Source organism: Sinocyclocheilus rhinocerous, unplaced genomic scaffold (genome assembly GCF_001515625.1).
Source record: "Sinocyclocheilus rhinocerous isolate Xijiao unplaced genomic scaffold, SAMN03320098_v1.1 scaffold349, whole genome shotgun sequence".
Classification (NCBI taxonomy): Eukaryota; Metazoa; Chordata; class Actinopteri; order Cypriniformes; family Cyprinidae; genus Sinocyclocheilus; species Sinocyclocheilus rhinocerous.
In genome coordinates, this window is record NW_015637137.1 from 1,227,950 (window position 1) to 1,248,254 (window position 20,305).

A 20,305-nucleotide genomic window follows, 5' to 3' on the forward strand; every position below is an offset into this window, starting at 1 on the left:
GTTTAGTTTCTTTTAGTTTGTTCCTGGACTTTCCTTGTATAAAAACAGTAAAATATCAGCAAAAATGTGATTGTCATGAGGAAGAAACTTCCTTCCTTCCTCTATTATTATACACAAACCCCAGCTCTTTCATAAAAGTGTTCTTAAATATGCACGTACAAGCCTATAATCAAAAAGAACCAGTTGAGACCAATTTGTTTTTCACTTTTTAATTACAAACTGGTATTTACAATACAGAAATTTTGCAGATATATGCATATTACACAAACCATTAAAAAAAAAATTCTGCATGTAAAAATGTAATTGAAATGTTTAAATACAAAAGCCTGGTGCATTACCCCATGTACAATGAAATGCACTTGACATTATGCAATTAAAATAGGCATTTATCAACACATAAATAGGATGGTGTAAGACCAGCATAAAGAGTATGTGCCAAATGTGGCTTCACAAAGCACATTTCCACAGGCAGGACCAAGAAATGACATGATAATCACTTATAAATGCTCATCGAAAAGAAATACATTTACAAAAAGCAATTTATCACAAGTTTCTGATTTCTTCAAATAATTTAACCTCTTGTATCAGAGCTGTTCTATGCCTTTGTCAGCTTGTTATTTAAATACAGCATCGGTATGAATAAAACATCAAACCAACCATTATGACCTGTCTTCTAGGGACACAACATAAGGAAACAGATCTCTTCAGTTTAAACAAAACAGAACAGAGCACTATACAATTTAGATGATAAAAACAATTGGCCATGTCATAAATATTTCCCTATAAAACAATACATACAAAAACACAGTCCTTCGAGGTGCTGTATACTCTTTTTTTTTTTTACTGAACTAAAGCATAAAAATACCATATATTTGCAGATATTTAGGACACATGCTAAGTTCACATGCTAATTTCTCTGAAGAACAATGCTACAGCCAGTTATTCCACTTTGACATGGGCGTTCTGTGTCGGAATATTTTGTTGTTATTGTTGTTTTGGTCTTTATGATTCCATCCATTGGCAATTTACCCAACTATATTTTAACATTGTGGGTTGCCAGTTGGCGGAAAACAATATTGCAGTCTTGCAGCAAACAATCAGGTTCAGTGATCCCAGATTCTACCTGACCTAAAAAGCCTCAGCATCCATCTAAAAAGCTCTATGACAAAGAGTCTGGAAGATGACGTGGGGCAACACATTAGGGCGGAGCAACATGTGAGATGTGATGTCACGTGGACACTTATGTTGCATTCTCGCCATGTCGTAATTACTGTATTTTCAAGATGACAACACGTGACGTTCTACTTAGAACTATTCACACCCTTGGACTCGGACCTATCGCACTATCAATGCAAACAAAGCACCTAATGAATCTGAGGTGGTACGTTGTGGCTCTCAGAAAATTTCCATCTTGTAATCACGGTAATTACAATATGGCATGAACGCACCGTTATTTACTATAAAATAGGAACCTTTAAAAACGAACAGAACCGATATATAATAGCAATATATAATATTTAATAGCACTTTATACCAAGTAATGCATGTGAAGCATTGGGCAACTTGCAACTCCTCTCCATAAACAACAACAAAAAACGGTTGTGCTTAAAACGTTAAAATCAGATGCTTATGTTTGTGTTTGTCCATTACTAAAATACAGTGAATTATAAATGAAGAAGCAAATGAATGAAGCGCTAATGTAAAACAGCTCTATTCAGGCTGAAGAACCCGAAAGTGCCAAAACCAAGCCGAACCAAAACTCCATCGGTGACAGAAATGTAGAAAAAAACCTTGGGAGAAACCAGGCTCAGTTGGGGGACCAGTTCTCCTCTGGCCAGACGAACCCAGCATGGCGTGGTTTAATTCCAGGCTGCAACACAAGTCAGAAATGTGCAGAGGACTCATCTGGCTCCCGTGGTCTGTGCCGACGGCCGTCTAGGTGACAAGGTCTTTGCAGAGGATCTGTCTCATTCCGGTGTAATAATCAAGGAACTTTGCTGCCGTACCATGGGTGCAGCAGGCGCAATTATATTACGCAGCGCCTGAAAATAGTCCTGAATGGATTTGAAAACGGTAAAACCGTTTTCACTATTGACTATTAACCGAAAACACTATTTTCAAAAATAGTGGAGTGTTCCTTTAACACATTACTCTAGATAATGTTACATAAAGAACCATTACTTCAAACAAATTATACTTGAAACTAGACTTTGAGAAATACTGAAAACATTGCTATAAATTGTAGCAACACCTCCCCCTTTACCTTCTGGGCGCTGCTCATGTTTAGAACAGTAATCTTGGAGGGTAAAGTTATGTAATCATCTGGTTTTAGTCAGGTTTCTGTCAAACATAGCACACAAACATCAAACAGGTTATGATCTGTGATCATATCATCTACAAATAGTGCTTTCATAAAAAAAAATGGATCTAATATCCATTAAGCCAAGCTTTATCATTTGTTTATCTGTATTATATCTGTTTTTATTTGTTGAACATAATTAAATTGCTACCCTTAAATACAATAGAATCGCCAATAACTAGGGCAGTCTCATCAGGTAGGTCAGTGGTCGCGTCACTGAGTGGGGAGAACCTTTTTAATGTTTTGATCGGAACTGAAGAGTGGTGTTTTGTCCCGCGACTATGGCCCTGTCCCAAATGGCACAATTCATGTGCACTTCCGGACTTACAATGGGCGCTGTATATGGTTTTATTATATGTGGAATTCTGTCATTGACGCATGACCTCCGGGAGGTGTAATATGAAGATCGACTTACGTCCTTGACCTTTTACATCCGGCCACATCTGCAGACCATATGTGGGTATCCTGCCTCATTCCATCTCATGGTGTGTTACTGTCACTCTACGCTCATGTGAGAGAAGAAGGTATTGGCCGAATTTAATGATGAACAAACAATATCAAAATAAGTAAAGGAATAAACAATTTTAACAGACCATAAGAGCATATCACACACACACACACACACACACACACACATTTTAATCTATGAAAGGTATAAATGTACAATGTTTTATTAAAAGGCAAAACAGAGGATCGCTTGAGTATCAACCAACTCTTGTTTATCAATCAGTTATGCTTGAGTATCAATCAACTCAAGTTTTCACTGCTTACAGGCACCTGTAACTCTATCATAATTATTTAAAAGTATATATAAGCATTATTCATGTTACCTTTGTAAATGACTAAAAACTAATATTTAAGCTAAACATATATTTACAATTGTGACAAATTCAGATATGTTAAACAATTTTGGTATTCTGTTGATGAAGGACAAAAAAACTGCTCACTGGAGTACTTGATGAGGCTTATTAAAACGTGGATACATCATTGCATCAACTTGCAGTAGTTTGTCACTATGCTGGACTACACTGTCAAATTTTTAGATTAATGACCTTTTACCCTGAGGGGTTTGACCCCTTGACCTTGGACCACCCACGTTGCATTCACCTTTGACCTATTAATAATCTCTGGGGTCAATATGCCACATGGCTTTAGGATATTGGGAATTACAACGTTGACCCATGACCTTTTAATTATCTCCTGCCGTCAATATGACATATGGTTTTATCATATGTGGAATTCTGTCATTGACGCATGACCTCCGGGAGGTGTAATATGAAGATCGACTTACATCCTTGACCTTTTACGTCCAGCCACATCTGCAGACCATATGTGGGTATCCTGCCTCATTCCATCTCATGGTGTGTTACTGTCACTCTACGCTCATGTGAGAAGAAGGTATTGGCCGAATTTAATGATGAACAAACAATATCAAAATAAGTAAAGGAATAAACAATTTTAACAGACCATAAGAGCATATCACACACACACACACACTTTTAATCTATGAAAGGTATAAATGTACAATGTTTTATTAAAAGGCAAAACAGAGGATCGCTTGAGTATCAACCAACTCTTGTTTATCAATCAGTTATGCTTGAGTATCAATCAACTCAAGTTTTCACTGCTTACAGGCACCTGTAACTCTATCATAATTATTTAAAAGTATATATAAGCATTATTCATGTTACCTTTGTAAATGACTAAAAACTCATATTTAAGCTAAACATATATTTACAATTGTGACAAATTCAGATATGTTAAACAATTTTGGTATTCTGTTGATGAAGGACAAAAAACTGCTCACCACACAATTTCTTAAAGAACAAATGATTAAGACACACAACAACTGGTTGTAGTGGTGCCTATTTTCTGGATCAAACCTAAAACACAATGACTAAAATGGTTGGAATTATCCCACCTTTCTAAGGTATTAGTAAAAAAAAAAAAAAAAAGCCCTTGAAACCATGATGCTCGTGCAAAAATATTGAATAAAACAGGTGATAATGACATCCATATTGTTTTCTCTGTTTGGTAAAGAAGCTTCATCTGGATCCCTGTATTGCATATTTGTACCTTGCCTGAAACTCAGAAAATAAGAGCTATTCCACTCTTTAATTAATTTTAAATAGACTATACTTTAAAAAAAAAAATGTAGTACAAAACCTACAATCTCTGATTTTGGGAAAAAGGGACACCATTTATTTTATTTTCAGTGTCATTTTGGGACACTGTTTATTTAAACTTTAAAGTAATATTACGCTTTTAAATAAATGTATCACATTTAAAACATTCATTTAGGAAAAAGTGAACAGACTAACATCTCAGATCATCTGGTCTGTAAGTCCTCCCTCACCCCTCCCGTCTCTGTAGGGGTCTGAAGTAGTCAGATCCTCAGTTTCACAATGGACAAGGCAAGGGTCTGTGAGATTTGTTTATGATTCCACTTTAAATGCATTTTTTGTAAACTTTTCATTTGAGGTATGACCATCATTGTTTCATCATTCTACTTCTGCTCTCAAAAAAAGTAAAGCAAATTTAAGGCTTTTTTTATGTTTTCAGCTAAAAGTAAAAGAAAGCTTTTGCTTTGTCATTATACATCATGTTTGTTTTATTTATTAATTATATATATGACTGTGTGTGTGTTGGAGTAATTCACACTGAGATCAGGTGGATGGTCACTCATAGATGCTTTACTGCCTGGGACAAACACGACCAAAAGGCTGGTTAGAATACATCGCATCGATGTTGCATGAGATGTCTTAACAGCAGGGAGATATAGAGACTCTGCTGCTGACATTTGCTCTAAAGTGCACGTGACATATAATGGACAAAAACCTCAAAATAAAGCACACATTACAATAAAACAAAACACTAATACAGTAGATAAACATTAACACAGAGAAACTATAAACTTAAGTGACCAATATTTTACATATCATTTTTTTTGGTTGTTAAAAAAAGTGCGCTCGTTCAAAACAGATGCGTTCGATCCTTCTCTGGCTGTGCTGATTTACCCTGCGTTCCATTCGGAAGGGCTCATCCCTATGCCCTAATCCCTTCAAAGGGTTTACCCTCTGGAGTGAGAGCGTACCGTTCCGTACCATGCAGTGGAAAACCGCCATATGTAAAGCCTCCCATAAAACAGGGCAATTTGACATGCCTGGGCATGTCGGGGCCCACAATATCCCTTATGGCTTGACCTGTTAAAATTAAAATGTTTATTCCTTTACTTATTTTGACATTGGTGTTTATAATCGACCGATAACTTTTTCTTACATGACAAACACTTTGAGATTTTATATTTCCACTGATATTATTCATTGAAGAAGCAGTATTTTGAACAATGGCCTCTGTGCTAGCATCCTCTATGAGGAAGCGTCACAGCATGCACACCGTGGATGGTGATTCCTGATGTTGATGACACGGTTGTGTTTGAAGATGCACATGTGTTGCACACACAAAAACCTATTGTCCTTTTTAAATTGAGCAAAACATTAGGGGTTGCTTCCAATGTGAAACTATTACCCATATCTGATGCTTCTAAGCAGCCCCAACCCTGTCATGTTGCGTGACACACCATTTTTTGCTGCGTTGTCACATTGCGGTTTTATATTTCAACTTAAACTAAGCACTTTTTTGTGAAGATTTCATTCGCAAGATGGACATCGTTGCACAAGGAAATCTTTTTTCCCGTTCTTGGAAAAATGTAAGATGATTTATATTTATTCATTTCGTTAAACTATAGTAAATGTTTTGCTTTGTTCCAGTCCTTCGTATATTCCAGTCTTTTCTATATTAGATTCGCCCGAAACCTTCTTCCCTCACATGACCGTAGAGTGACCATGAGATGGAATGAGGCAGGATACCCACATGTGGTCAACAGATGTCTCTGAATGTAAAAGGTCAAAAATAAACCTGAAAAGTTCAATTTTACCTGTCAAGGTTCAAAATCAATCAGTCCTCATATTACCTCCGGAGGTCATGGGTCAATGACGGAATTCCAGATATACTAAAACCATGTCATATTGATAGCCGGAGATAATTATAAGGTCACGGGTCAACACTAGAATTCCAAATATGCTAAAACCATATGGCATCTTGACATCTGGAGATTATTAATAGGTCAAAGGTGAACATGACATGCATGGGTGGTCCAAGGTCAAGGGTGAAACCCCTCAGGGTAAAAGGTCAAAAAGGTCACCAAAAATTTTGACAAGGTTGACTACCCTTGTTATTCAGAAAATAGATGGTTGACATGAAGAAGCGTCCTTCCTTCCTCTATTATTATACTACACACCTCAGATCTTTCATGAAAGTGTTCTTAAATATACATGTACATTTGTTCCAACTCAAGCCTAGAGCTGTTTAATCAAAGAGAACCAGTTGAGACCAATTTGTTTTCACTTTTTAATTACAAACTGGCATTTACAATACAGAACTTTTGCAGATATGCGCATATTACACAAACCTTAACAAAAATAATTTTCTGCATGTAAAAAAGTAAGTTTCCGATCACTATCTCTTCAAATAATTTAACCTCTTGTATCAAAGCTGTCCTATGCCTCTGATGATTTGTCATTTAGCATGATTTAGCATCGGTATGAATAAAACATCAAACCAACCATTATGATTCGTCTTCTAGGGACACAACATAAGGAAATAGAGCTCATCAGAACAGAGCACTATAAAATTTCGATCATAAAAACAATTATTTTATTAATATTAATAACAATAATAACAACAAAAATAAAAGAATACATACAAAAACACAGTCCTTAAAGGTGCGGTTATGCTTTTTTTTTTGACCGTACTAAAGCATAAAAATACCATGTTTGCAAATATTTAGGAAACATGCTAAGTTTTCATATTCGTTCCTCTGAAGAACAATGCTAGGCTATATCTAGTTATACCATTTGAAATGTGCATTCTGTGTCTGAATGTCTATTTTTGTTTTGGTCTGTATGATACCCAACTATATTTTAACATCCTGGGTTGCCAGTTGGCAGAAAACAAGGCGTACTGCAGCCTTGTAGCAAACAAACTGGGTCAGTGATTAAAGATTCTACCTGACCTAAAAAGCCTGAGCATCCATTTAAAAAGCTCTATAACGAGGCATATTAAAACGTGGATAAATCATCGCATCAGTGTAAGGCTCATTGCCTTCCATTGTCAATTGCGCTCACTCCTGTTGCATGTCCTCAATCTGGCAACCGGTGTGAGCATTGAGTTTGAGGAGAAGGCGTGAGAAACTACTTTGTCCAATATTTTGAATTTAGACTGCAGTACCAATGTCAACTGCTAGCTGTAAATAATACATACTCTAATTTTAAGGATTAAAATTCTATTCGTATTACAAAAGGCACTTTTCCCACAAGGGAGAACTCATACTAACCCACTTTTACAGCCTCGTGGTCTTGCAGTTTTTGGATTAGTTTATCAATTCATAGTGTTTTTTTTTTTCGATTGTAGTGTTTTCTAATTTGTAGTTCAATCAATTGTAGAATAACCAATTAATAGTAATTAATAATACATAATGCCTTTATCACCTGTAGAGACCTGTGTCATGGCAAGATTAATGTTAATTGCTGACAGAATATAATTTATTTTAATAAAACTATTTTATGAGAATGTGTCAGTTTTTTACTTATGTATTTTTAAACATTTGAAGATTCTGCTTGCTATTTTTAAACATTTGAAGATACTGCTTGCTAAAGTGCATTTATTTCTCTCTGGTCAGCTCCCAGTTAAAAAATAGAAAACAAAATAAAATAAAATAAAAAAACAGGAGAAAATATACAGTATAAAGAAAACAAACTTAAAAAAATATAGTTACTGTTGAGAAAATAACTTTGCTGATGCTATTGGCCTTAACTGGATACTTTTTTAAAATTATTATTATATTAACCAATAATCTTAAGTGATTGTTCATCTTGTTTAAGAGTTTTTTTTATATATATATATAAATTCAGTTGAACACATTCAACATGTACAACTAATTATTATAATTTATTCCTCCCTCCCTGATGGCACTTTCCGACACTTGATAGACTTTGTCCTAAATTATTATTATATTAACCAATAATCTTAAGTGATTGTTCATCTTGTTTAAGAGTTTTTTTTATATATATATAAATTCAGTTGAACACATTCAACATGTACAACTAATTATTATAATTTATTCCTCCCTCCCTGATGGCACTTTCCGACACTTGATAGACTTTGTCCCTCATGCTGCTAGCCCTGACAACTCCACTAAGTAGACCAGCATGTATGCTGCAACGCTCTACACGTCCAGACGTATAATGATTCTCGCCCCTCTCTATGCTCTTTTTATCATCTGTGAAAAAGGACATGAGGCTGGAAATTGACAGAGCCATAGCTAGGTTTCAAAGAAGTTTACGCTTCAGAGAAGGTAAGCGCGCTAAGCAGGTGTATGCATGCACGCCATACAATCATTCAAATATGCATTATGATAATAATCTGAAGGCACAATTATAAAACATATGTATTTTTAAACGTTCATAATCATAACTGTAAATCAGAATTAAAATGATTTATTACACAAAGGAAAACTATCTAAAAGAGCATGTATAAACATGTTTTTGTTTTTTTTATATAATGTAATGTGGATTAAAATTCATCCACAGAGTAAATAATTATCATGGAAAATGTTTCTAAAAATAAGTTTAAAAGTTGTCGGAAGCGTGGTGGTGGTGACGTTGAAGGCGAGCGACACTGGTGCTGTAATTCATTAATAGCCTAATGTTAGCTTTTTAGTTCTGGCGCTTGTATTTAGGCTTCAAAATTCAGCAAAAAAAGCTTATTTTTTGCGATAATCCAAAAGCCTATGGAAAAATCCTAATGGCTTTTTGTCAAGGGAACCAGTGTGACGCTAACAGCCGATCCACCTACAAAGTGACGTCATAGTTTCCCCACTCTATTGCAGCCTTGCAGCAAACAAACTGGGTCAGTGATCACTACCTGACCTAAAAAGCCTCAGCATCCATCTAAAAAGCTCTATAACGAGGCATATTAAAACGTGGATAAATCATCGCATCATCAGTTTGAGGAGCAGTTTGAGGAGGAGGGAGAAACTTCTTTCTCCAATATTTTGAATTTAGACTGCAGTACCAATTTCAACTGCTAGCTGTCTACAGTACATACTTTTCAGGATTAAAATTCTAAATGCATTACAAAAGGCACTTTTCCCACAAGGGAGGAAGAGATGGATGGATGCCAGATTGTCATGCCACAGCTAATCAGGACGCTTGCTTCATGGGCAGGATCAGTGTTTTGGTTAGAGTGTAGTGAACCTCAGGCATCTGCTTGCAACCCTGAAGGATTTTGGAGCTCACTATTCTATTCACCTTTGTCAAAATGGAGTGTATGTCCTCTTTCCTGCCGGAACAAAAAGATACAAGTCAGCCATATGAGTAGGTGTTGTCTGTTGTCAAAATGCATTAGTGTTTACAAATGGAATGTGGCCATATGCATTCCTAACCTTAGATGGTGATTATCAGACCACAATGTGTTTTCAAGATGCACCGCATTACTTTTGGAAAACTCACCCAAAATGGATGTTAAAAGAATAGTTCATCCAAAAATGAAAATTTGTTCAAAATGTACACACCCTCAGGCCAACCAAGATGTAGATGAAGTTTTTTTTTTCATCGGAACAGAATAGATTTGCAGAAATGTAGCGTTACATCACTTGCTCACCATTGGATCCTCTGCGTGCTGTCAGAATGAGTTCAAACAGCTGATAAAAACATCACAATCTACAAGTAATCATGAATTCAGCTCATTAACGTCTTGTGAAGCGAAAAGCTGTGTGTTTGTAAAAAATGTTTTTAACTTCAAACTGTTACATCTGACTAAAATCCATTGTGAAAAAGTTATCTCGTCTGAATCAGGAGAGACACATGCACAGATCAAGCACCATTTACATGCAGAAACACTTAACAAAATATTTTGATGTGAAAGGACAACAGGGGATGGTCTTTTTTACTGTAAGGTTTTTTTTTTACTGGACTCTCATTCAGACGATACCCATTCACAGCAGAGGATCCATTGGTGAACAAGTGATGTAATGCTATATTTCTAAGCATGCTTTCCTACATCTTGGATGGTCTGAGGGTGAGTAAATATTCAGCAAAATTTAATTTTTGGGTGAACTCTTCTGAACATCGAATGCAAATAGGGTCTTTAATTCTACCATAAGCTTCAAAATCAAAACCTTCTCTAAATCAAGACCACAACTCACAAGTGAAGGTCACTTTCCAGCTGTTTGCAGAGTTCCTGGATATAGATGGACCCATGTGTTGTGTGGCGGAAAGATTTGTAGTGCTCAACCGTTGCTATTCCAATGAGAAAATCAGCATCTTTAGGGACACAGTGCGATGCTACAGTATGAGAAACCTTCTCAAATGTTCCTTCTTCTCTGGTGTTCTCCTGTCCATCTGCCATCCACACACCTTGCTGGGCCTCATTACCCTGACAGGCTTGAATGAAGAAAAGCTTCGGCTTGTTAACTAGAGTGTGGCATTCAGCAAAAGGCTGTGTGAGTTCACGGATCGGAACTGGTTTTCCATCTATTCCCAGAACAGAGCCTTTTTCTCCATGGGACAGGATGCAGCAGACAAAAGCATCCATCTGAGAGTGATCCCTCTCTGCAAGCTCCTTTATCACATTCTGCATATCTGACGCTTGCAAATCATCCTGCACCTCAACTTTGAAAAACATGTTCTCAAACACTCTGGTGAGATCATCTAGAAGACAAAGGAAAATGCACAAAGCCATATTTGACAAATCCAATAGCAGATTATATTAAAGTACACATCTAAAAATTTTTTAGAAACTCTAGTCCCTCAAATTCACAAAAATACCTTTATCTTTATCTGTCCCTCTCCGGTTTCCAAGTGACGTTCTCTCAAAGTTATAGTTGTTGATGATCAAACAATATCCAAGAGGCCTATTTGACATGGAATAAAATTCCTTCTGTGTTGCAACTGTGAAAATAAGGACATGTTAGGAGAAGGGTAGGCTTGACTAATATTTTGGTTTATTAAGCTAATATCTTGTAAACGACTTACCCACACGCTTCTTTTTAGGGTAATGATCAGAAATACTGCCAGTTGGTTGAAGGGGCTCCCGCTTTCTTTTATGTACATTTGTCTTTTGAACACATTCAGGAAGGTTTTCTTTGTCTTCCTACATGACATAAAAATACTTTTAATAATATAAAAATGGCTCAGAAATATAATTTTCAAAAAGCATCTATCTAATCTAAATAACAGTACATTTTAGTCTGTCGGAGGGAGTTGTGGCCTAATGGTTAGAGTCAGACCTGAAGGGTCATGGGTTCGAGTCTCAGGAAATGAGAATGAACAGTGCTCTCTTCCACCCACATTACCCCTAACTGTGGTGCCCTTGAGCAAGGCACCTAACCTCCAATTGTTCCCTGGGCGTTGGCATCAAATGGCTGCTCACTGCTCCAGATGCGTGTTAATACTCGCAGAGTACAAATTCCAAGTAGGCTATGGCACCTCACATCACTTTCACTTTCACTGTCTGAATAAAATGAAATACTTGCTTGTGAATTCCTCCTAACAGCCTTCTTTCTCTTTGATCCATTTGATGCTTTGACCTTCTGCTCATTCTTGTTACTCTGACTTGTCCGATTTTTGTTGCTGCCAGTACCAATTTTACCCATCTGTAATAACAACAGAAACATTACATGTTTGTATATCAACGAAATCATGCATCAAATTGAAACTTGCAGAATTTTAAATGTTTGGTGCATTATTTAGTTCACAGTGCGGCGTGCGTGGAGAAAACAGGAAGTTTTGCTATTCGCGCGTTTTTGTGCACAAGCGCAAAAATTTTAATGAGTAAACAGCAAACACTCACCTCAGCCAAAAACCTACAATGGTTTAAAAAACAATTCAGACCAGTCTAGAAGGAAATATTTTGATGTTGCCGGGTCTGTGGACACGGATATTTAAACCTGACCGAGTGGATTGCGGAGAGAGAGGGAGGGAGAGAAGGAGAGAAGGAGAGAGAGAGAGGGAGGGAGGATAATCTGAGATTCCTCGCGCTCTGAGTCTGAGATTCCCAATCTCCGCCCTTCGAAAGGCCGTCGAAATGGCAGTCGTAAAGAATATAATAAATGCTCTGAAACAACTAAGAACATACTGGTAAACAATTACTTGATTGGAAAACACTTTTTTAAAAATACAAACATAACGTAGCCTATCTTTCTTTCATTAAAATTATTATTTCCCTAAAGCGTCAATGTGAACTCAAGGACCAAGAAGTGTCTCCTTTTACAAATGGCATAATGCAATTCGTTAAATAAAAACAATATTTATATGCTTTTGTAAATGCATAATTATCTGAAATAACTTTTCTTCAGGACATGTACATTTCCAATATTCTGTGAGAGCTTTATGACAGATCAGAAAAATAACAATTTTAGAAAGCTGCTTAAAAAAACAAACTGTGCAAGAGTGTAACCAGGGCTATCCATGATGGTCGTAGTTTGTGGACCAAATGAAGAATTAAACTTTCAAAATCAGATATCAGTTAGCCTATTAAAATTAGAAGAATGGGTCCGGTTTACCACCCTAAGTAGGCCTATGTTTAATTTTAAATGGCAGGAAATAGATAACAAACTGTGTGCAAGAGTGTAACCAGGGCTATCCATGATGGTCGGAGTTTGTGGACCAAATGAAGAATTAAACTTTCAAAATCAGATATCAGTTAGCCTATTAAAATTAGAAGAATGGGTCCTGTTTACCACCCTAAGTAGGCCTATGTTTAATTTTAAATGGCAGGAAATAGATATAGAAGGAGATTCTATGGAGATTCATGACCCAACAGCTTCCTAACGTCTTGTCATCAACACCGCCACACGTTTTTGACCAAAAACAACAACAAAAATTGCAATTAGGCCTACCTCTAAAAAGCTTTGATGTCCACAGGAACATTCGGTGCCCTCACTTGCCAAACAAAAGGTTTCCCAAAGAAATGGCAGGTCGGGGGAACCTAACTTCCTCCCTCTGTGTGCTGCCACCAATATTTTTCAGCCCCCAAGAAAGAACAGGGGGCAACGTGTCATTCTGGATTTATGCACTTAATAAACACAGGGGAAAGCTGCTTTATAACACAGAACAATGTCGGTTTTCATGCATAACACAGTTGAACACCTTACCAAGACCACTAATTACATTATTGTTCATTTAGTACATGTTTTTCTCCTTCTTTTCTTTCTCTAGAGTCTGATTTTGAGGTAATGTGGGGGTGGATTAATATTGAAGATGTTCAGCCCGTATACCAGCAACCTAGATGGTTTTCATCATGACTGAAGGTCCCAGACTGACCTGTGTTTCTATTAATTATAAAAGCTGCAGTGCCTCTTGTATTGTTCATGCACAAGGTGACCTCAAAGTTCAGGAGTAGCATGACAACAGCTCTGAGAGAAACCAAAGGCTGGCGGTGGAGCAGCCTCCTGGGAAAATAGTTTCAGACAGGTTTCCAAGGCACAATAACATCTGTTGATATTCACTACAATTTTATTTCTTTGTACACAAGTTTAGGAATAAACACATTCTAAATAAGGTCAAAAGCCCCAAAGGTAGGCTAATTAAAGTCTTGATACATTAACAATAATCTTATGTCATTTGAGTCCATACATACAAAATTCTTAAAAAACACTACAAAGAAATTTCATATTCAAATCACAAAATAACATCTTGATATGCCACCATCACCTATCTAAGAATAGAAATAATACTTCGATTAAGATTCGGTGAGTTTACAGCTACACTCTAAAAAATGCTGGGTTGTTTCAACCCAACTTTGGGTCAAATATGGACTAACCCAACTTTTGGGTTAAAAATTTAATATAGTATTGCATACTGTATGGAAGTGTGAAGTCAACAAGTTTTAGACAGATGTGAAAGAAATGATAGAGAAGATCCTTGATGTTATTTTCCATTGGCTTTACATTTTATTTCATTTATATTCTTTATTTCATTTATATTCTATATAAGTAGATCAAGTATTTTTTTTTATATAAATTAAATATATAAATATACATTTATAAGTGTGTATCCTGCAAACTAAATGGCTTATTTTTTAAATTGGAAAAGCATTTGGGCACCAAATATAGGATGCTGGCTGAAAGAAATGATAATATGTCAATGGAAAAGATAACTTATATTTTAATAGATAAATATAAGGACTTTGGCAGAGTTTGAGGACCTTTCTTTAAACATGGTGCATGGTGAGATGAGTCTGAGAACAGAGGTGGCACTGACTGAACATTATTGTAAGAAGAATTTTTTTGTTTCTTGTACTCATGCATTTCCATTTAACAGAAGAACATTTTGCAGTTAAAATTTAATAAAATAACAATAATGGGAAAAGTCCACATAACAGGGTCAGAGAGAGGGTGGAAAATGACATTTTGTGTTTTGTAATGCAAAACATTATGCCATTATATGCTAAAATAATTAAATAATATAAAAAATTTGACTTTTTTTTAACAATGTTTAATATTTAATTTCACTCTTTTCTAGACATCAGTGATTTCTTACAATTGCTTTTTCTTTAAAGACTTCAAACTCTCTGGGTTTTTAGTTCATTCAGATTTCCCATTAAGACATTAATGGCAACGATATGCATTTACAAACAGCATTCAAAACTAAATTATTTAGACTGCTGGTATAAAATCATCATGCTTAACATTAGTTTAAAAATATTTGTTCCCAGTATCAAATATAAATGTTTTATTACTTTTAAATTGCATTGTCTAAACAAGATCACACAACCAGAACTCAGTGCAGTAAACTTTAACTCAAAGTCTTATTTAATAATCAAGATCAGACTCACAGAGACAGCAAGATCAATTCGAATCTAGTACCAAAGTGCCTTGATCCTCCGAGAAGGATTAATCGAGTCTGAGTAAGCTTGACTTTTCACTTCTCCAGCATGAATCCAGTCACACAAAAGTCAAGCAGAAGCTTCAGTCCATGGGCAGGACCAGCTTCTTGGTGAGGGTATATCGAGGTTCAGGCATCTGCTTGCAGCCCCTCAACATTTTTAAACTCACTTCACGGTTTACTTTTGTCAGGATGGATAAGATATCCTCTTCTCTGTCAAAAAAGCAGACAAGAAAATAACTATGGACCAACCTAATCAAACCATCAAAAAAAAACTGACCCCAAACTTTTGAATGGTAGTATAAAATAAATTCTGCACACATGGGTCAAACTGGTCAATGGGTTGACTGGTGGAAACTAACGGTTAACTGCAAAGTAAACTCACCCATCCTTACCGCATCACATGGTCATGTGCAATCATCATATGGAACTGGAACATGAATTTCTACAAACCCACCCACATGCATCTTTCATTCAAGACATGACAGTCTCCTCTACTCACCTGGGGCAGAATTTCTCCAACTGATTACAGAGCTCCTGGATATAGATAGACCCGTCTTTAGTGTGGCGGTAGGACTGGTAGCGCTCTACTGTGGCCATTCCAATTAGCATATCAGCTTCTATAGGAATAGAGCGGGCTGCAGGATTATAAGCATCTTCCTCATATGGGTCTTCTTCTGTAGCGTTTCCCGGTGCATCCATTGTCAATACACCATCCTGACCCTCATTTCCTTGGCAGGCTTGAATGAAGAAAAGCTTGGGCTTGGATGCTAGTGTACGGCATTCAGCAATAGGCACTGTGAGTTCACGGATTTCAACCTCTTTACCATCTACCCCCAACACTGTGCCCTTCTCTCCATGCGAGAGGACACAGCAGACAAAAGCTCCCATACGAGTATGATCCCTGTTTGCAAAGTGCCTTATCACATCCTTCATACCTGAAGCTGTCAGATCATCCTGAACCTCAACCTCAAAATGCATTCTGCGAAACACTCTGCTAAGGTCATCTACAGAAACACAGAGAGAGTGTGTGTTAATTTAGAAACACATTTTTAAGGATTACAGATAAGATGCAAATGCATTTGCTGGAAATACCTTTGTCCTTATCCGTTCCTGTCCGATTGGACAATGAGGACCTTTCTTTAAAGTTGAAGTTGTTGATGATTAGACAGTATCCAAGAGGTCGCGGAGTCATATTATAATATTCCCCCGTCTACATGAATGCAAAGCAAATCACGTTGAAATTACATTTTTTATTTACATAACACTTCACAAACAACCAGTAAGTACACACGTACACATCTCATTGATTGAAGATCATTAATAAATCATGTTTGTCACAGCAGTGACGTTATGAAAATTAAAAACAGCTGTTTGTTGATTAGAGTTTACGCTATTGTTTGTAACTTCTATAGAAACTATAAAAACCACCAAAAGTAGTGGTGCTTCAAATAGTTATTTAGAACATTCAACTATGATGTAACAATGAAACAATATTAAGAATGAAATGTAATGTGTCTTATTTACTCTGGGTTCAGTGTCTGAATCTGTAACAAGCAAGCTTCTCCTCCCTGAGGAAAAACATATGGTGAGAGATATAGAGATATATGCAAAGAGCATTATCGTTCAGTAATGTTTTGAAAGTTTGTATGAGAGTATAACTTACATCCATTTTCTGTCTCCATTTGCTGTGATAAAGCCAAAATGTGGAGGGAAGAGAAACAACAGAGGTTATTTTGCATTGAATTGCAGTATATTTTATCATTTAAAATGTATTTGTCACCAAAAACTGTGTTGAAATGTGACTACAACTATTATAAACAAGCAGAACTGGTATTTTAAAGGCCTTTCTTTTTGAAAATGCTCATTTAGATGAAAACATTGCATTAAAAAGTTTAATTGCATTAAAAATGCCAAGTATAAGCTGTGGTTCCCAACTAGTGTGTTGTGACCACAAAAAAATCCCAGCAGGGGGAAAACAATGGTAAATGCAATTAATAAAATGCAAGTATATTTAGTTGGGACAACAAGATTAACAGGTTTATACATTTAAAGGAGTGGAAACAACGCTTCCCGGCTGTGTGTCCAGTCAAACTCTGTGGAAATTTGGCTCAAATTCACCTGCTACTTGGTTGAAGCAGCCAAATTAGGACAATGCCAATAGGTACATGGCCTCATGCTTAAAAATCACGAAACTAGGCAAAAGAAAATCTGACCCAGACTACATTTAAAATGTGTAGCGGATAAACACTATTTTCTGAGGAGAATCAAACCAATTAAAAACATTTAGAAACCAATAATAAAATAATTAATACATTTAAATATTTAACATAAATTACATTTTTGGGGGTTTTGTATGTTACAACAAAAATAGTAATTTGGTACTCTGTTGGGTCACTTGAATATGGAACACAGATAAAAAATAGAAATTTTTAAAGAAATGGTTCACCCATAAATGAAAATCTGCTGTTAATTTATTCACCCTCAGGCCATCCAAGATGTAGGTGACTTTTTTTCATCAGTAGAACAGTAAAGAAGATTTGTAGCTGAAACCGTGGTCCATTGACATTATATTGTAAATAATGTTCAGTTTCTTACACAGACCGCCAGGAGCCACAGGTATTCATTTTGAGTTCCCTGATATGCTTTTTTTTTGACAGTCAAATTGACAGTAACCACTGACTTGCATCTAAAATTACGCATAAATCCACATCATAAGAAATATTTGGGTTATACTATGTGAAAATTATGTGTTCAAATGCATCTTAATGTATTTGGCATACTTACATATCTGGGCATACTTTCATCAGGAAAGGAAACTTGCACATTACCAAACACTTCCCGTAGAGGAAGTCTGCCTCCTACTGGACAAAATAAAATAAAAAAAACCTGTTGTTTATGTTTGGAGAAATGAGAAAAGTAGATACTTAAGTATTAGATAACTGATTTGATTTTATCAGTAACCTTGTTCCCGGGCCCTGTACTCCTCTATCCTGCAGGCCAGCTGTTTGTCACATTTGTCTAGAATAAAGTAAAGTTCATCCAGGTTGTCTTCCCCAAGCTTCTGTAGCTTTTCCATCTCAATCATAACATCTAGAAATGTCTGTATGATTCACATAAAATAGGTTTTGTAGTAACAGGTTAAAGTGCAAACCATAATAGTCACATTCTTAATTAAATAATAAAATTTACAAAGCTAGTCAGTGCAGTCAAGGTAGCAACTACATATTCCACTTTCTCAATAATTTATTATTTGTATGTAATCTGCACTAACATTATTACTTCAGGGCTCAAAATATATAACTCACAGCAGACGTTCCTAGTTTTGCCCTGGGAAGTTCCACAAGAAACTTCACTGTGCGAAGGTTTTCTTCTGTCATGTCCTCAGATATACTAAATAGCATTTTTCTGTGATGAGAAGAGAGTGAGACAAAGTCTCAGTGAGTCACAAGCATTGTGACATAAAATATTAACAGTACAATACAAGGAGCCTTTTCTAAGAAAACGATGTGATATTGATAGCGTTGGCAACTACTTCTAGTTTAGCGCGTCAGTGTGTGCTCTATCAGCTTAAAAGGGGATTTTTGATCACGGTAATCTACATTTATCGTGTGTTTTCTTCATACCTGTAGGCTGAGACAGCTTTACTAGATGCCTCACGTAGTAGCAGATTTCTTTCCACATTATCTTTGGACATTTCCAGGATGCCAAGCAAGTCAAGGCGTCCAATTGTGATCAGAAGCTCGGGGACGAGTAACCCTTCATCAAGCAGTGCTTGCTCGTCCAGTCGTAGGAACAGTTCTTTGGCATCAGTCACAGTCTCCAAACGTTTCTTGGGAATTAGGTCCATACACAGAAACTTCAGCTGGGCCACTTCACTACTTGTCAGGTTCTCATCAATCTTGTGAAACTTCTGCAGATCCATATTCTGTAACATAATGTTAAACAAACACTCATTGAAAACAACTTAAACAACTAGAGAAAGCCATTACTTTGGCAACTGTCTGGTAACCATAAGTTCAGTAAAACATGTTACTACTTGCCCAACCCAATACGAAAAATATCCTTGTCCGGAGAACATGGCGTTAAGAACGTTCGTGATATATTTCTAGAGTGTATTTATTGTTTACAAATAATTCAAAACACGATTACTTTGGAATTTTAGTTTAGGACAGAATTCACAACTAGCATTTAATAAGAATTGAACTAGGTATTTGAACTCAGCATACAAAACCACGAATTCAAACAGTTTTGATTCAAAAACACAGTTTGACAACCTTTCCATGTAACAACTAGGCCCGGTTTAAGTGTATATTTTTGGCCAGTTTTAGTTATTTAACATATTTATTCACATATTTTAAACGCGATAGTTTTTTTAAAACTACTATTCTAGCCACTTGGGCCATTACACGGAATGTATAAAATGGATAAAAGTATACTAAATATTTTAGATGTGTATCAAATCACACTTCAAGACTGTCATTGCTTTAAAAAGTTTGGTGTCAAGTACATTTTTGCTCAGCGAATCAAATGCTACAATGTATCCGCGATGACAAACTTTTAACCGAACTAGGTTATGACGAACACAGTCATGAAAGTTAACTCGAACAATCAACTTAAATGATCAAAACTCATCTTACCTTTATATTTACAACATCCAACTGAAATAAAATGGCAAACTGTCGTAGAACCAAAATCAAGAGAGTCTGAGCGACATGCTAAAGCTACTACGTTTCCAATGCTTTACTTTCAGTTTCAGCCTCTAAATTTCAACAGGAAGTGACATAAGGACGTGTTCACAAATGTGTTATATATAATAATTGTGGGGGTTACCCTCGAGTTATTGTGAAGAAATACAGTTTGGCTTTAAGAAAAACATAAATAAGAGTGTATATTTTTAAGTAAGCTATATTTTATGTGTATCGTTATGTATAGAGCTTCAGATAAATAAAAAAAAAACATTTTCTAAAATAATTTTAAAAAAATTATATAAAAAGTC

The 20,305-nt window shown here is 36.1% G+C and overlaps 2 protein-coding genes across 4 annotated transcripts; both read right to left on the bottom strand.

The window, feature by feature from the left end:
* Positions 1-9,062: 9,062 nt before the first annotated feature.
* Positions 9,063-13,366, bottom strand: casp8l1 (caspase 8, apoptosis-related cysteine peptidase, like 1). Its single transcript, XM_016563425.1, has 6 exons — positions 13,320-13,366; positions 11,955-12,074; positions 11,455-11,572; positions 11,248-11,370; positions 10,626-11,130; positions 9,063-9,760 (listed from the first exon to the last, which is right to left on the bottom strand). Exons 2-6 carry the CDS (start codon positions 12,072-12,074, stop codon positions 9,622-9,624), a joined length of 1,005 nt encoding a protein of 334 aa, XP_016418911.1. The 5' UTR covers positions 13,320-13,366; the 3' UTR covers positions 9,063-9,621.
* Positions 13,367-15,205: 1,839 nt separating this feature from the next.
* Positions 15,206-20,074, bottom strand: LOC107748560 (caspase-8-like). Of its 3 annotated transcripts, XM_016563400.1 has the most exons (11): positions 19,947-20,074; positions 18,933-19,234; positions 18,615-18,714; positions 18,271-18,409; positions 18,094-18,170; positions 16,973-16,994; positions 16,834-16,877; positions 16,402-16,519; positions 16,245-16,313; positions 15,809-16,046; positions 15,206-15,519 (listed from the first exon to the last, which is right to left on the bottom strand). In XM_016563400.1, the coding sequence occupies exons 2-11, from the start codon at positions 19,229-19,231 to the stop codon at positions 15,390-15,392; spliced, it is 1,236 nt and encodes a 411-aa protein (XP_016418886.1). In that variant the 5' UTR covers positions 19,232-19,234; positions 19,947-20,074; the 3' UTR covers positions 15,206-15,389. The 3 variants fall into 3 exon arrangements, with proteins under 3 accessions (XP_016418886.1, XP_016418885.1, XP_016418884.1); XM_016563399.1 differs by having other exon boundaries at positions 15,809-16,313; positions 18,094-18,167; XM_016563398.1 differs by having other exon boundaries at positions 15,809-16,313.
* Between the last annotated feature and the right edge of the window lie 231 nt (positions 20,075-20,305).

What these genes read in the sequence shown, in the direction of transcription:
- casp8l1 (XM_016563425.1), bottom strand. Translation starts at nt 12,074, where the DNA reads ATGGGTAAAATTGGTACTGGCAGCAACAAAAATCGGACAAGTCAGAGT. An exon ending in AGGGACAGATAAAGATAAAG is followed by an intron (nt 11,131 to 11,247) that starts GTATTTTTGTGA and finishes TTTGTCTTCTAG; the next exon opens with ATGATCTCACCAGAGTGTTT. An exon ending in CTGGAAAGTGACCTTCACTT is followed by an intron (nt 9,761 to 10,625) that starts GTGAGTTGTGGT and finishes TTGTTCCGGCAG; the next exon opens with GAAAGAGGACATACACTCCA.
- LOC107748560 (XM_016563398.1), bottom strand. Translation starts at nt 19,231, where the DNA reads ATGGATCTGCAGAAGTTTCACAAGATTGATGAGAACCTGACAAGTAGT. An exon ending in GTACAGGGCCCGGGAACAAG is followed by an intron (nt 18,171 to 18,270) that starts GTTACTGATAAA and finishes TATTTTGTCCAG; the next exon opens with TAGGAGGCAGACTTCCTCTA. An exon ending in TTGGAGAAATTCTGCCCCAG is followed by an intron (nt 15,520 to 15,808) that starts GTGAGTAGAGGA and finishes CTTTTTTGACAG; the next exon opens with AGAAGAGGATATCTTATCCA.